Source organism: Diabrotica virgifera, chromosome 5 (assembly GCF_917563875.1).
Source record: "Diabrotica virgifera virgifera chromosome 5, PGI_DIABVI_V3a".
NCBI lineage: Eukaryota > Metazoa > Arthropoda > Insecta > Coleoptera > Chrysomelidae > Diabrotica > Diabrotica virgifera.
The window spans coordinates 81,815,986-81,830,463 of NC_065447.1; the positions used below are offsets into that span (position 1 = coordinate 81,815,986).

Consider the following 14,478-nt stretch of genomic DNA (forward strand, 5'->3'; position numbering starts at 1 on the left):
TAATTTTTTTTAATATTGTCTTCATCTTCATCTCGGAATATCCATAAAATTTTAAATAGCGAATGAATTTTATTTTCAGCATTAAATTTGCTGGTTAAATTGCTTATTATATGACAATATTAAATATTTCCCAGCGAAATATTGCGTCGGGCTCAAAATTATCAGTCGCATCACTACAGTAGTAACTAGGCCCAGACAAATCATCAAAAATCTCACAGGCTTTTTTCTTTATTTGATGTATATTTGATTTTTTGTAAATCTTCTAGAAGCCCTGATATATTTTTAATTTCCATATCCATACCATAGTTTTATCTGACTGCACTGAAGTACTTGACTCCTGTGATTTGTTGCTGTTAAAATTTTAAACCACATCGATTAAAGGTCATAATATTAAGTATAACCGAGTATTAATAATTAAACGCATTATGGGCATAAAGTGAAGAGCAAAAAAACGGGAAAAATTACATCTTTAATCTGGTCGACGCCGGGCCCCTTACATCGCCGGGCCCCGTTAAAATGTACCGGCTGTACCGCCCTCTCGGCGGCCCTGCATGGGTAAAAAACCCTTTAAATGTTAACAAAATGCATTACAATGACATTATTATTGAAAAATCCAAGTGATGCATAAAAATCCGTATGGTCTTTGGCTTTCTATAATCCCCCCCTCACAAATGGCTTGTTAAATTGACAATTTGATGACAATTTCTGATTGATGTCAGAACGAGACTGTCAATGTAGCGTAAGGTTTTGTGAATTGATCTAATGTTACACTAGCCATCAATTTGAACCACTAACCACAAAAACCATCCAAATTGATGGCTAGTGTAACATTAGATCAATTCACAAAACCTTACGCTACATTGACAGTCTCGTTCTGACATCAGTAGAAAATGCTCTGAACACTCGATCCAGTTGATACTCACCGTCTTTAATGTGAAAACATATTGTCAATTAAGCCACCCACGCACAGTGTTCAAAATTGGTCAAAACGTGATCGAAACTAAATTTGTTTAAACTGTAAAAGTGATCCGGCTGAAAACTTGGAATAGTTGAGGTATCATACCGTATAAAGCAAGAAACCCAATATGAACGGCCGGTACGGCACAGCCCGGCCCGGCACAGGACAGTCCAAATTCATTTGTATAGTTTTAAATGCAACGTAACCCATTATGAGCGGCCGGCTCGGCCCGGCACAGGCCAGCACGCAAACGGAACGGCCAAAATTCTCCGAGGAGAATAAAATCCGTTGAAGTCGAACGGCCTGAACGGCCAGTCGGCGCCAGTGCCTCATAATTGTTGGTGATAAGCAGATATATTGTTGATTTTTTAATTGAAAGCGCGTTGTTTCTTTTGAAATAAAATAATATGGAAGAACTTTTCATTGAGAGTGTCAGAGAATACCCATTTTTGTATGATGCATCGGACTCAAGTTATCATGATAGTAAGAAAAAGGAAAATACATGGGTACAAATATCCGAAAATTTTGATCAATGGACAGGTACGTACATTATCTTTTAACCATGAATTCGTTTTTTTAACATGATGCATATTCATTAAAATTGTGTAGTTTATGTCTTTTAAAAACTTTTATTTTACGATAGTTTTTAAAATAAATGATCATTTTTCCGGTGCCGTGCCGTGCCGGCCGTTACAAATGGGTTTTTGGACGGGCCGGCCTGTGCTGTGCCGTGCCGGGCTGTGCCGTGCCGGGCGTTCATAATGGGTTTCTTGCTTAACGAGTAAATTATAACAGGGGTCGTTTTTTTTTAGTTTTCATCCCTTCATTAGGGGGTGAATTACTTAAAAAATATCGTTATACAGGGTGTTTCATTAAGAATGTCCAATTTGATTTGTAGATTCTAGATCTCAAAATATTAGGATTTAATCCAAATCACTTAAATAAAATGTGGCTCGCTACAGAGTTACAGGGTGTTTTATTTAAAAATTTAAAAAAGATTTTTGCTCATTGGTTTAAAACTATTTGACGTATCCTTTTCATACTTGGCAAAAAGTGTGGGTACTGTACACCCTATACGTACGACAGGGGACAGTGAATTGTTGAGCCTTCCCAAATTCTACGCTACTGGCGGAAATGCCATTTTAGCACAATTTTTCGATTCTACAATACTATCTATGCAAATAACATACACTTCATTCGCAACGATAAAGTCATCAGTTTTCGAGATATTTGAAGTTAAACATGTAACGGCACAGATATTTAATTAATGTATTGTGCCGCTTAATTTTAAACTTCAAATATCTCTATTACCAATGATTTTATCATTAAGACTGAAGAGTATATTATTCATTATAATGATAAAATCATAAGTTTTCGAGGTATTTTAAAATTAAGCGACACAATACATTATTCAAAATATCTGTGCCGTTACTTGTTTAAGTTCAAATATCTCGAAAACGAATAATTTTATCGTTAGGTGTGAGGAGTATGTTAATTACATAGCGAGTATTGGAGAATCGAAAAATTGCGCTAAAATGGAAATTCCGCCAGTGGAGTAGGAATTGGAAAGGGTCAACCCCTCACTGTCCCCTATCTCCTACGCCTCTGGTACTAACTAGAAACGGATATTCAACATAATTTCATAGGGTGTATAGTACCTACACTGTCTGTCAAGTATGAGAAGGATACGTAGAAAAGTGTTAAAATACTGAGCATAGTTTTTAAATAACACACTCTGTAACTCTGTAAGGAGCCATATTTTATTTAAGTGATTCTGGTTAAATCTTAATATTTCGAGGTCTAGAATCTACAACTCAGACATTGGACATTCTTAATGAAACACCCTGTATATATATATTTTTAACAGTGTTATGAGTGGTAAGAAATACTCAACACTTTTAGAAAAAAAAAAACACAGTATTATTGGTACACCCGGTATACAATGACATCTTACCCGTCTAGCAACAATATTATTACGGAGATATTGTTAAAGAATAAGGCTATAACATATTAAATAACTTAAATCGAACAAGAGGTTTAGGAAATTCGAGACATCAAAAATGTCCCACTTTACAGGTAGTGCGTTAATTTTGCTGCTTAGTGTATTAATATACACGGATTATGCGACAGATTATGACGGAAGCTCGAAACAAATGAGAAGCGTTGAAAAACCCTATAACGTATCTGCGCGTAGAGCTAACAATTTTTGATGAATTCGCGCACATTTACATTTACCCCAAATCCCAACATTTTTATCAATCGCGCCTAAAGAAATATAACTTCAATAAATTGTTAATATAGCTATTTATAAAACTAATGTACAATAATATTCTCTATTAAGCAAAAACACTACTTCATCAAAACTAAAATCTCTTTTCGCAACCCCAACAAGTATCATGTGTTTGACATAAATACTACATGTAAACAATACGTACGAATGCAATTAATTCAGACTAAACGCGCGCAGCGCTCGATGCAATGCGCCATGTACTCAGTTGCGCAGTTTGTGTTAAATATTTTTTTATTCCTTACATTGTAATCTTTCATCTAGTGAAAGATTTAACGTGGCACAAGATGGCACAATAAACGTAATACGCTGTTAAACATTAATTTTATCAAAAATTGTATAGGTTTTAGACAGCCGATTATATCAAAATTATAATCAACTTTCCGTGAAGCTAACTATATCATTTTAATCTTTAAAGTATGTATTTTATCTCCAATAATTACTTTTACATTAGCTATCCACATAAATAAAGTAATAATCAAAGTAAAAGGCATATTCTGAGGATTTAAATTTGATGTATAAAATTATATTGAATTTTGTACTTTTGATCATTAATACATCTGGCCCTAACAAACTTAAAAAATCAATTTTTGCTGAAAAGTTGCATCATGAGTAGTACAAACAAACCCCTTAATTTCGGCATTCTCAGATTTATTTTTTTTTGGACTTTCGATCACGTTTTCTTCAATTTTGAACACTGTGCCACGTGCCTTGTGGGGTGTCATAGGAAGGCAAAGGGCACATCCTTACAGATTTTTTGCATCACCTGGATTTTTCAATAATAATGTCATTGTAACACGTTTCATTAACATTTAAAGGGTTTTACCCACATATTTTTGGTGGCTCAGCATGTAATTTTCCTGTAAGCACAACCAAACTTTGGTTTTTACCTTGGTCACAGATTAACCCAACACAGATGCGAAACCCTGGCGATAACTCTGGTACTGAGTTTTGGTAAACTCCTCCCACTTTGAGTTACCAAAAGGGTAGTCGCTTAGTAGCTCGCTTAGTATGTAGGCTTAGGCTACGGCTCCACGGGCGAGAAATTGACGCTAGCAGTAGCCATAAAACGAACTTAAGGTTCCGCGGAACGGAATAGGAATAGCCGAACTGTACCGACTACAGGACTTGTGCGTAGTCGGTTCAGTTCGGCTATTCCTATTCCGTTCCGCGGAACCTTAAGTTCCGCGTAAGTAAGCTTATTGTCAGTTCCTGAATAACCTCGACAGTACATGCGCTTATTGTAGTGTTAAATTGACGGGCTGATTATTGGGAATTTTTTCTTTATCTTCTTCTTCTTCAGGTGCCGTCCTCGTTCCGAAGTTTGGCTATGCGTATTTTTGATACCGTAGATCTAAATAATTGGCAGCTGCTGCACTTGTACCAATCTCTTAAATTCTTCAACCATGAATGTTTTCTTCTGCCAATGGATCTTTTACCTATTATTTTTCCCTGAATAATCAATTGTAGTAGCTGGTACTTTTGTCCCCTCATTATATGTCCCAAGTATTGCAGTTTGCGCTTTTTAATAGTAAGCGCAAGTTCTTTTTCTTTCTGCATTCTTCGCAACACTTCCATGTTTGTCACTCTCTCTGTCCACGATATTCTCAGTATCCTGCGGTACATCCACATCTCGAATGCTTCTATTTTCCTTGTATCGATCTTTTTCAGTGTCCAAGCTTCCATTCCATAGAAAAGAACTGACAGCACGTAACATCTCATGAGGCGAATTTTAAGATTTAAACTTAGCTCTCTTCCGCATAAAACTGTTTTCATTTTGGTAAAAGTAGCTCTAGCTTTTTCTATTCTGATCTTGATTTCTTCAGAGTTGTCGTTGTTTTCATTAATAACAGTTCCCAGGTAATTATATTTTCTAACACGCTCAATTCTTTATCATGTACGGTTATGTCAGAAAAATTTTGTGGAGATTTCGACACCATCATTATTTTTGTTTTTTTGATGTTAAGTGATAAACCGAACTTTTCGCTACACTCTACTATTCTGTTTATCAGTGTTTAGAGATCTTCCGGGGTTTCTGCTATTAATACTGTGTCATCAGCGTATCTCAAATTGTTTATTAAAGTGCCATTTATTTTAACTCCTATATCTTGGTCAGCAAGGGCTCTGTTTATAATATCTTCTGAATATAAGTTAAACAAGGTTGGTGAAAGTATGCATCCCTGCCTTACGCCTTTTTTGATCTCGAGTTCCTCGGTTGTTTCCCGTTCTACTCTAATATTCGCCTTCTGGTTATAGTAAATATTGAAGATAATTCTGAGGTCCCTTTTATCCAAGTTTTTCTCTACCAACAGTCTCATCAGGTGTTCGTGGCGAACTTTATCGAACGCCTTGTTGTAGTCAATAAAGCACATATATATCCTGGTTAACATAGAGGCATCTTTGGCACATGATATTAAGTGCACATAGTGCTTCCCTTGTTCCAAGCCCGTTTCGAAACCCGAACTGAGTATCACTGATGTCAGCGTCTAGTTTTTTGTGAATTCTTGTATGTATTACTTTAAGAAATACTTTTAGTGTGTGTCCCATTAAGCTTATTGTGCGATGGTCGGTGCACAGTTTTGCGTTTGTTTTCTTTGGAATAGTTACAAAAGTTGACAGAAGCCATTCCTTAGGTATTTCTCCCGTTTTCTTTATCAAGTGTGTTTAAATAGTTTTGTTATATTTTTAAAAATGGTTGGATATACGTGTATTTGTAAAGGGTGTTCATCTAAGACGGGTCAAGGAATATAATTTTTTAGATTGCCAAAGAGTGAAGTAAGGTATGTAGTGTCATTAATAAATTGATTTACTTTCTAAATACTGATTAAGCGGCATATTACTTATATTAATTATATTAATCTCGAAACTTGCATAAAATGGTTACTCAAGCTATGTGTGTTAGCAATAGTTCCAATAGTATTTTTTCAAGAAATATTTTGAAAAAAATCCTGTCTTGAAAACAGTAAATTTTAGTTACTAGTAAGAATGAATAACGCCGTTATTGAAGAGAGTCAAAATAATCTTAAAAAATAAAAGAGATGTTAACAAGACATTAAATTTTTATTAAAAACATCTTATGTTATAGGAGTGAGCTATGGTTAAAAACTACTAAAAGACAAGATTTGTTAGAGGAGGATTTAACTAGATACAGAATTTGCGAAAAGTATTTTGAAAATAAATTTTTATGCACATCTTCACGACGAAAACTCTTGTATGACAATGCTTTGCCGTCAATTTTTTCCGAATCTAAAGATATCTGCGCGAATACGTCTGAGGAGTCGCCGAAAAAAGTTCAAATATTGTCAGGTAAAAAATTAGGTAAATATCAATAATTTCAATAATAAAAAGATATGATTTTTCAGATAATAGAATAACGCCTGCGGCGGAAAATTTACAGGTAATATCCTCTAAACAAGTTTCTATCAGCCCCAGTAAGGAAAAAGATGAACACATTTCTACAAGAATTACAAAATATGTTTCCCAGTTATCACCTTCAGTATCATTACAAACACCAGCATCTTTTACGTATAACTTGCCACGTGAATCTAAACTGAAATGTAAAATCAGGTTTTTAAAAAGAAACCTTTTAAATAGAAAAATATATAAAAAACAAAACGGTACAAAACAAGAGTTCAGTTTAAAAAATTATGTGACAAATTTCTTATTAAATTATTGGCCGAAATTGTAAAAACTCAGGTACTGTTGCAGAAAAAAGTCTCAAAGGCCAGAAGATATTCTCAGGAATACAAACAATTCGCTCTCACATTATACTTTTTGGACCCAAAACTTATCACTTTTTGAAAAAAAATTTTTATTTACCAACTAAATGTTGTTTGGAAGAAATGACTGGAAAAATTGTTTGTAAATCTGGATTGTCTCAGACTTCTATATTTAATGCGGTCCAGTTAAAAGTTAAGACTATATCAGAATTGGATAAAAATTGTATTATATGCATTGATGAAGCTGCGCTTAAAGTCAAATCTTTATTTTCATTTGGGTCGTGATGAAATTGTTGGATTTCAAGATATAGGGAAAGAAAAAAATAAATCTTTAGTTGCAAAAAACGTTGCGGTTATTATGGCAAGAGGGCTGTTTCAGAATTGGAAACAGCCAATTGCTTTTTTTTAAATACGACCTTTGATGCCAATGACTTAACTGAAGTTCTCACTGAATGTGTTATCAAATTATCAGAATCTGGGTTACATGTTCAAGGTCTTCTAACTGATTTAGGGTCAAACTTTATAAAACTTTCCAGAAACTTAAATGTCACTGTCGAAAACCCTGAATTTGAGTTGGGAGGTCATAAGCTTATTTATTTTTTTGATCCTCCACATTTACAAAAAGCAACTAGAAACAATTTAATTAACAATTCGTTCCATTTTGATAATAAAAAAACTTCTTGGGTGTTTGTCGAGCATTTTTATAGGGAAGATAAAAACAGCCTTATAGATGTGCACCTAAACTTACCGACGCGCATATTCGACCAACAAACTTTAAAAAAATGAAAGTGAAGTTAGCGACTGAAGTTTTAAGTGGAACAGTTGCAAGCGGTATGCAGACTTACATGACATTAGGAGCCCTACCCCTTGATGCTGCAGGTACTATTGAAGTAATAAATAAGTTTGATAAATTATTCGATATATTCAATTCTACCAATATATGTCACCCAAATAAATTTAAAAATGTTTTTAAAGGTTTAGACTACCAGCTCAATTATATTGACGACATGTGGACATTTTTGGATAATTTGAAAATATATGAAGACAATAAAGATGTAACATCAAAATCTAAATTTCGTACCGGTTGGATGGTGACAATAAAAGGTCTAAAAGTTCTTTGGCAGCGAGTGGAAAGGGCAGGGTTTCTTTACTTAAAAGGCAGACGAATAAACCAAGATAGTTTAGAAATTTTTTTCGGAAATTTTAGACAACAAGGAGGAAACTCCGTAAACCCTACTCCAATTCAATGTGAAAGAGCATTTAGAAAATTATTCTGCCTTAATTTTTTACACCTAGAACATATGAATTGTGTAGATGACTTATTGAATATATTAACAAGCTTAAATAATATCAAACACAATATTTTTGAACCTAAAAATCTTACCAAAAATATAAATACCGCTATATCCTGATTCCAACTACCGGTACGAAAATATAGGTAAAGCAGAAAATGCCTTTACTTATGTATGTGGATATTTGATCAAAAAAGCTCTACAATGCATGATTGCACTCTTTGCAATAAGGTTTTTCAAGAGGCATATTAACTACACTTTATCTGGTTTTGCTCTGGAAGGCCATACCAGAATTTCCCAACTTACTGTCACCAGACGACTGTCACTTTTATAATACCTAGTTTACTTTCTCTTGTTTTGTTAAGAATAAAACTTTGTTTTGTTTTGTTTTGTAGCTAGTTTACTTTCTCTTGTTTTGTACCTATCTAGAATTCGCAAATTACCCTATTATATTTATATCGTATTCACTTTCAAGCAACTTTTTATTATTTTTCAATATACACAGAAATTTAATAAATGACCATTTATATATAAATCTTTAACGATTCTCACTTTTCTAACAGTTAGTTAAATTTCTCTTGTTTTGTTAAGGACATAACTAGAATTCCCAAATTACCTATTGTATTTTTATTTCCTTTTTTGTTTAACACAGAAATTTATTAAATAACCAATGTTTTGTTAAGTTTTGTTTGTCTTAATTTTTAGTGTAAATATAGTAAATATCAAATCAGGTGTAAAAGTAAGTATTATAGACCAAATGAATTATTTTGTAAGTTATCAATTGTATTGGTGCAAACACCGGCACAACAACTGTGCTCCTTAGTTTCAAGGTTACCAATTTTTGTACTGGCATTATAGCATAGCTATGACATAGCTTTCGCATCTGTGTTGGGTTAATCTGTGCCTTGGTAAACATTTAAATTTTTTAACATATTTGTATTCACTAAAATGGTTATACAGTAGAGTGTCGATTATCCGAACTAATTGGGGGACAAGAGTATTCAGAAAATCGATTTTTTCGGATAAACGAACTGTATTGATATATTAGTACTATTTATCCATAGGCGAATGAAAGCCTTATTTACATACATCTTTACATACATTCATGTATATATTTAGTGACAAATATGATAGAAATTAAACAAAAATGAACTGAATGACCCTGAATGACTCTGTAGCTTCATGTGGCAATGATATTGCCAACTTATTTGCAGATCACTTTTCATCAGTTTATAGTGATATTACTTTAAATTGCAATGTTGACCATATTCAGTCTAAACTCAATATCTCATCATATCGTATCCAGATTTCCAAAATTTACGAAAAGCTTTCATCATTTAGTGTCAACAAGGGTCCTGGGCCTGATGGTATAATACCACCTAATTTTCTTAGGGAATTCAGTTTTATACTATCGCGACCTTTGTTTCATATATTTAATAAATCTTTGGATGTAGGTCAGTTTCCAGACTTTTGGAAACTTTCTTTGTTACACCAATATATAAATCTGGCAATAAATCTAATATTAGTAATTACCGCCCTATATCTATTCTTAGTGTTATACCAAAGGTTTTTGAAAGTATTATAACTGATTTCCTCACCTTCGATAGCTCCGGGATCCTAAACTCTCAGCAATTTGGTTTTACTACAGGTAAGTCTGCTGAACTGAGTTTGTTGACCTATGTTGATTTTCTGTCTGAAGCGTTGGAAGACGGACTTCAAGTTGATTCAATTTATACTGACTTTTCCAAGGCCTTTGACAGAGTAAATCATGAACTCCTGATTCGAAAGCTTAGCTCCTATGGCATAAGTGGACCTCTGTTGCAGTGGTTACAGAGTTATTTAAATGAAAGATTTCAACAGGTTCGAGTGAACCACTTTTACTCACAAACTTTTTCAGTTAAGTCAGGTGTACCACAGGGGTCCCATTTGGGTCCATTACTCTTTAATATATTTATTAATGACATTACCAACTGTTTTCATGATTGTAACGCCTTGCTATTTGCTGATGACTTGAAGTGCTTTAAAGTTATAAAAAATCATTATGATGCTGCCATATTGCAATTAGAACGGACTAACCTCTCTGCATGGTGTTCACTTAATGGTATGAACCTTAATTCCAGCAAATGTCATGTAATTAACTTTAACCGTACTCACCACTCAATATTGTCAAACTATTACATTGATGGCCAATTGCTCAACACTGTAAATAAAATCAAGGACTTGGGGATTACACTGGAAAATTCTCTTTGTTTCAATACTCACATCATCAATGCCATTCAAACATCTATGAAAATGCTGGGTTTTGTAAAAAGAACAACTCGTGATTTTACAAACATATCCAGTATTAGAGTTCTTTATTTCTCCTTGGTCAGGTCTCACCTCGAGTATTGTTCTTCAGTGTGGTCCCCTCACTACTTGGTCTACATTACAAAACTTAAACAAGTCCAAAATAGTTTCTTCCGTTACACTGCTTTTAAGTTTCATACCTATCAAGATTACACTGTATGGCAGCATCAACTGCAGGTCCCCTCTCTTGCAAGCCGGAGAAAACAAAGGGACCTTTTGCTATTATTCAAGATTTTAAATGGTATATGTAGTTGTTCTCAAGTACTTAATAAGATTGCACTGTTTGTACCACCTCGCACCACTAGACAAGTGCGAACATTTTATGTACCATTCCATAGGTTTAATTATTCACTTTTTTCGTTCGTACCCAGAGTCTTGAATTTAGCAAACTCCCTTTACAATTTACAACTGTTCAACAACTCCATCAGTCGTTTTAAAAGAAATTTACATGGGATCAATATTTGAGTGAAACGTCTGTAATTTGTTAACTTGTTTTTATATTATTTCCTATTGCATATTTACTTCTATATTATATTTATATTTCTGTATGTCTGTTTTTTATATTATATTATGTTATTGTTTTTATCTGTACACTATGTATTTATGTAACACTTTATGTTCAATTAAAAAATGAAATGTATTTTTACAGAATTGGGCTTGCCAGTAAAATAAATAAATAAAAAAGTGCTGTATTTGCAACACAATGAATATTTTTTAAGCATTAAAAATCTTCAATTTTCTTTTGCCGAAGCAATTCTACCTGTTTACGAGCGGCTGGGTAACATGTTTTTTAATCATGTGCCTAGCAAAGTACCTATTTCAGAATGGATTAAAAAATATGAAATTTGATTTTTGGTGTCAGTTTAGCAGCACAAACTATATGTAACAAAGCTAAAACTCCCTGGGATTTAGGGAGGAGAAATAGGTTTTCCCCGGGATCTTTTTTGAATAAACCGCTTATATACAGTATCATCTAAATCCGTGTTTAAGGCAAGTTTTATCATATTACGATTTGTGGATCCGTCAGAAGAATTAAGCCGGAACATAAAGTTACTTATGTCCGTCTTTTGTTTTTATCCGTCTTACCAGCCTACCAACTTTGTATTCATTGGATAAATTGGCTGCAGATTCACCTCCCTCTAACCGTTTGTTAACCTCGTGTTTATTTTTCATAGAAAGGACAATACGCTTACGTTTAGGCATTTTCAATCGAGTTTTAACACAAGTCGGGAGTTTGGATAAGTAGACGTTCGGTTGATCGACGTTCGGATAATTGACGCTCTACTGTGCTTATTTTAGGTAAGAGCACTGATGATGATCTACTTAGATCGAAAACATTCCGTGATATATGTGGCATTTGAGGATTTTTTAAATAAATACATCTTTTATAAAGGATTTTTCATTAACTTCTGGAGATAAAAGTACCTTCTGGTGTGCCTCAAGGGTCTCATTTGGGACCCTTGTTATTTAACATCTTTATAAATGACATCCAGAGTTGCTTTCAATATTCCGAATTTCTATGTTTTGCTGATGACCTAAAATGCTTCAAAACTGTCTCTTCTACCACTGATTGTATCAACTTGCAGTCAGATTTGTCCAGACTTGTGGACTGGTGTGAAAGAAATTGCATGGATTTAAACCCAAAAAAATGCCTCACTATGTATTTCTCTAAAAGGCGTATCCCCTTGGCTTTTCCCTATGAAATTTCTAACACCATCTTGATCAATATGTTAGCTACTAAGGATCTTGGAGTCTTATTTGACAATGCTCTATCCTTCAGATTTCATATCGCAGATATTGTTTCTAGAGCCCTTAAAATGGTTGGCTTTGTCAAGAGATCTACAAGAGATTTCACAAATCTCTCGGCAATCCGCCTATTGTATTGTTCATTGGTCAGACCCCTATTGGAGTATGCTTCTTCAGTCTGGAATCCCCTCTATACATGCCATGTACATAAATTAGAACAAGTGCAAAGAAGATTTTTGCGGTATTTGGCCTTTAAGGCTGGTGTGGATCACCCTGACAACTACCATTACAACTATGATTCACTTCACACGAGATTTTCTCTCCCTCCTCTCCAGATTCGCAGGCAATGTAGGGACTTACAGAATTTATACAAAGTTTTTAATGGTATTGCTGATTGCCCAGATCTACTGTACTGTATTGGTTTGGCAGTGCCGTCAAGGAATACTAGATTTCACCTCATGTTTCAACAACCTTTATGTAGAACTAATGTAAAGTTTAATAGTTTTAGTTCAAGGTCTGTAAGGACAGCCAATAACTTATCTCCGAACATTGATTTCAGTATAAGTCAAAGTCGCTTTGTGTGCTTTATTAAGGATTTAACGCTTGGGGAAGAACACTAATTTATAAATTTATAAGTATATTTATAGGTAGCTAGGTGATTTAGTGTTAAGTGTCCAAATAATATTTGTCAATTTATTACCTGTGATAATGTCTGTGTAATGTTACCATTTTGTGATTGTAATTAAGTATATTTACATATTTTTATAATTTATTTTGACGTTTAATGTATATTTTAGCTCTTAAATTATTCTGTAATAATGGGTAAGGCCCGTAAATAAATAAAAAAAAAAAAAAAAAAAACTTTTTTTACAAAAAAAGATTTTTGCGTGCTGTAAATGAGTTATTATTATTGATTATATTTAATTGTGGCTTATTTCCCATACCTATAAATAATTAATCATTGATTATATTGTTACTGCAGTATTTTTATTATAGGTAGATATTAAAAGGTCTAACGTGAAATTATACATAAATATGTACGAATTATATAAAATCACAGTTTTCTCAAAAAGTTACTAAGATACGATTTTGATTTTCATCAGAGATGATTACTGATACACTGACTTTTGATATTCTGGAAAAATGTTGCAGGTGGTTTTCATGTGGGATTAGATTTTTTCGACACTACCGTGTGTGGCTATGCATGCAACAAGGGTGAACTTGACAGTTGAGAAAAAAAAAATTTTAAAGTTGTTGAGTGAGGTAAAACTCAGCAAATTTGATTAATTAATTCAATAATTGAAACAATCAAAACAATAATTATGATTATGAATTAATGAACCAGCTGTGTCATGTGAAGGGACGAACATAGAAAAGAAAAAAAATCGTCCAAAATTGAGTTCCCCCTTGTTGCAGGCATGGCCTCATAAATGTAATGATATTATTTAGAAAAATGTGGAAAACGCCAAAATGTAAGTCTTTAATAATATTCCTACTACTTACCTTGTTTGGTTTTTGGTTTTGCTTTGGAACAGGTAGGTTTGTTTCCATCTTGTTCTATTTCAGTCTCTATTGGAAATTCTTTTAAGGCTGAACAATCAAAGGTATAATTTGTACTTTCTGCATTAGATTCTTCGTTAATTTTACATGAGAAGCCATCCAGAACAGGATTATCAAAGTCGTTATACTTTCTTTCAACTTTACACGTTTCAGTCTTTATTGGAAATTCTTTTAAGACTGAACAATCAAAGGTATAATTTGCACTTTCTGGATTAGATTCCTTCTTAATTTTACATTGAAAGCCATCCAGAATATGAACATCTAAGTCTTTACACTCTCTTTCTACTTTACACAAAACAGTCTCTATTGGAAATTCTTTTAGGGTTGAACAATCAAAGGTATGATTTGTACTTTCTGGATTAGATTCCTCCTTAATTTTACATTTAAAGCCATCCAGAAGAGGATCATCCAAGTCGTCATACTCTCTTTCTACTTTACACGTTTCGCTATATTCCTGTTTTATTTCCATTTGATTAAACCTATCAACGATTAATATTAATTTATAATAACTTATGTTACCAGTTTATTTATTTATTATCTTAAAAATTAAAAACAAAAACAAACAGTAGT

The 14,478-nt window shown here is 33.5% G+C and overlaps 1 protein-coding gene across 2 annotated transcripts in view; it reads right to left on the minus strand.

The window, feature by feature from the left end:
* LOC126884251 (zinc finger protein 235-like) overlaps positions 1-14,478 on the minus strand; it is a 45,281-nt gene extending 30,803 nt beyond the window's left edge. For both annotated transcript variants that reach the window (XM_050650184.1, XM_050650183.1), the window contains exon 1: positions 13,852-14,478. In XM_050650184.1, the coding sequence (XP_050506141.1) occupies positions 13,852-14,377 (526 nt within the window). In that variant the 5' untranslated portion in view covers positions 14,378-14,478. The remainder of the gene's footprint in view (positions 1-13,851) is intronic.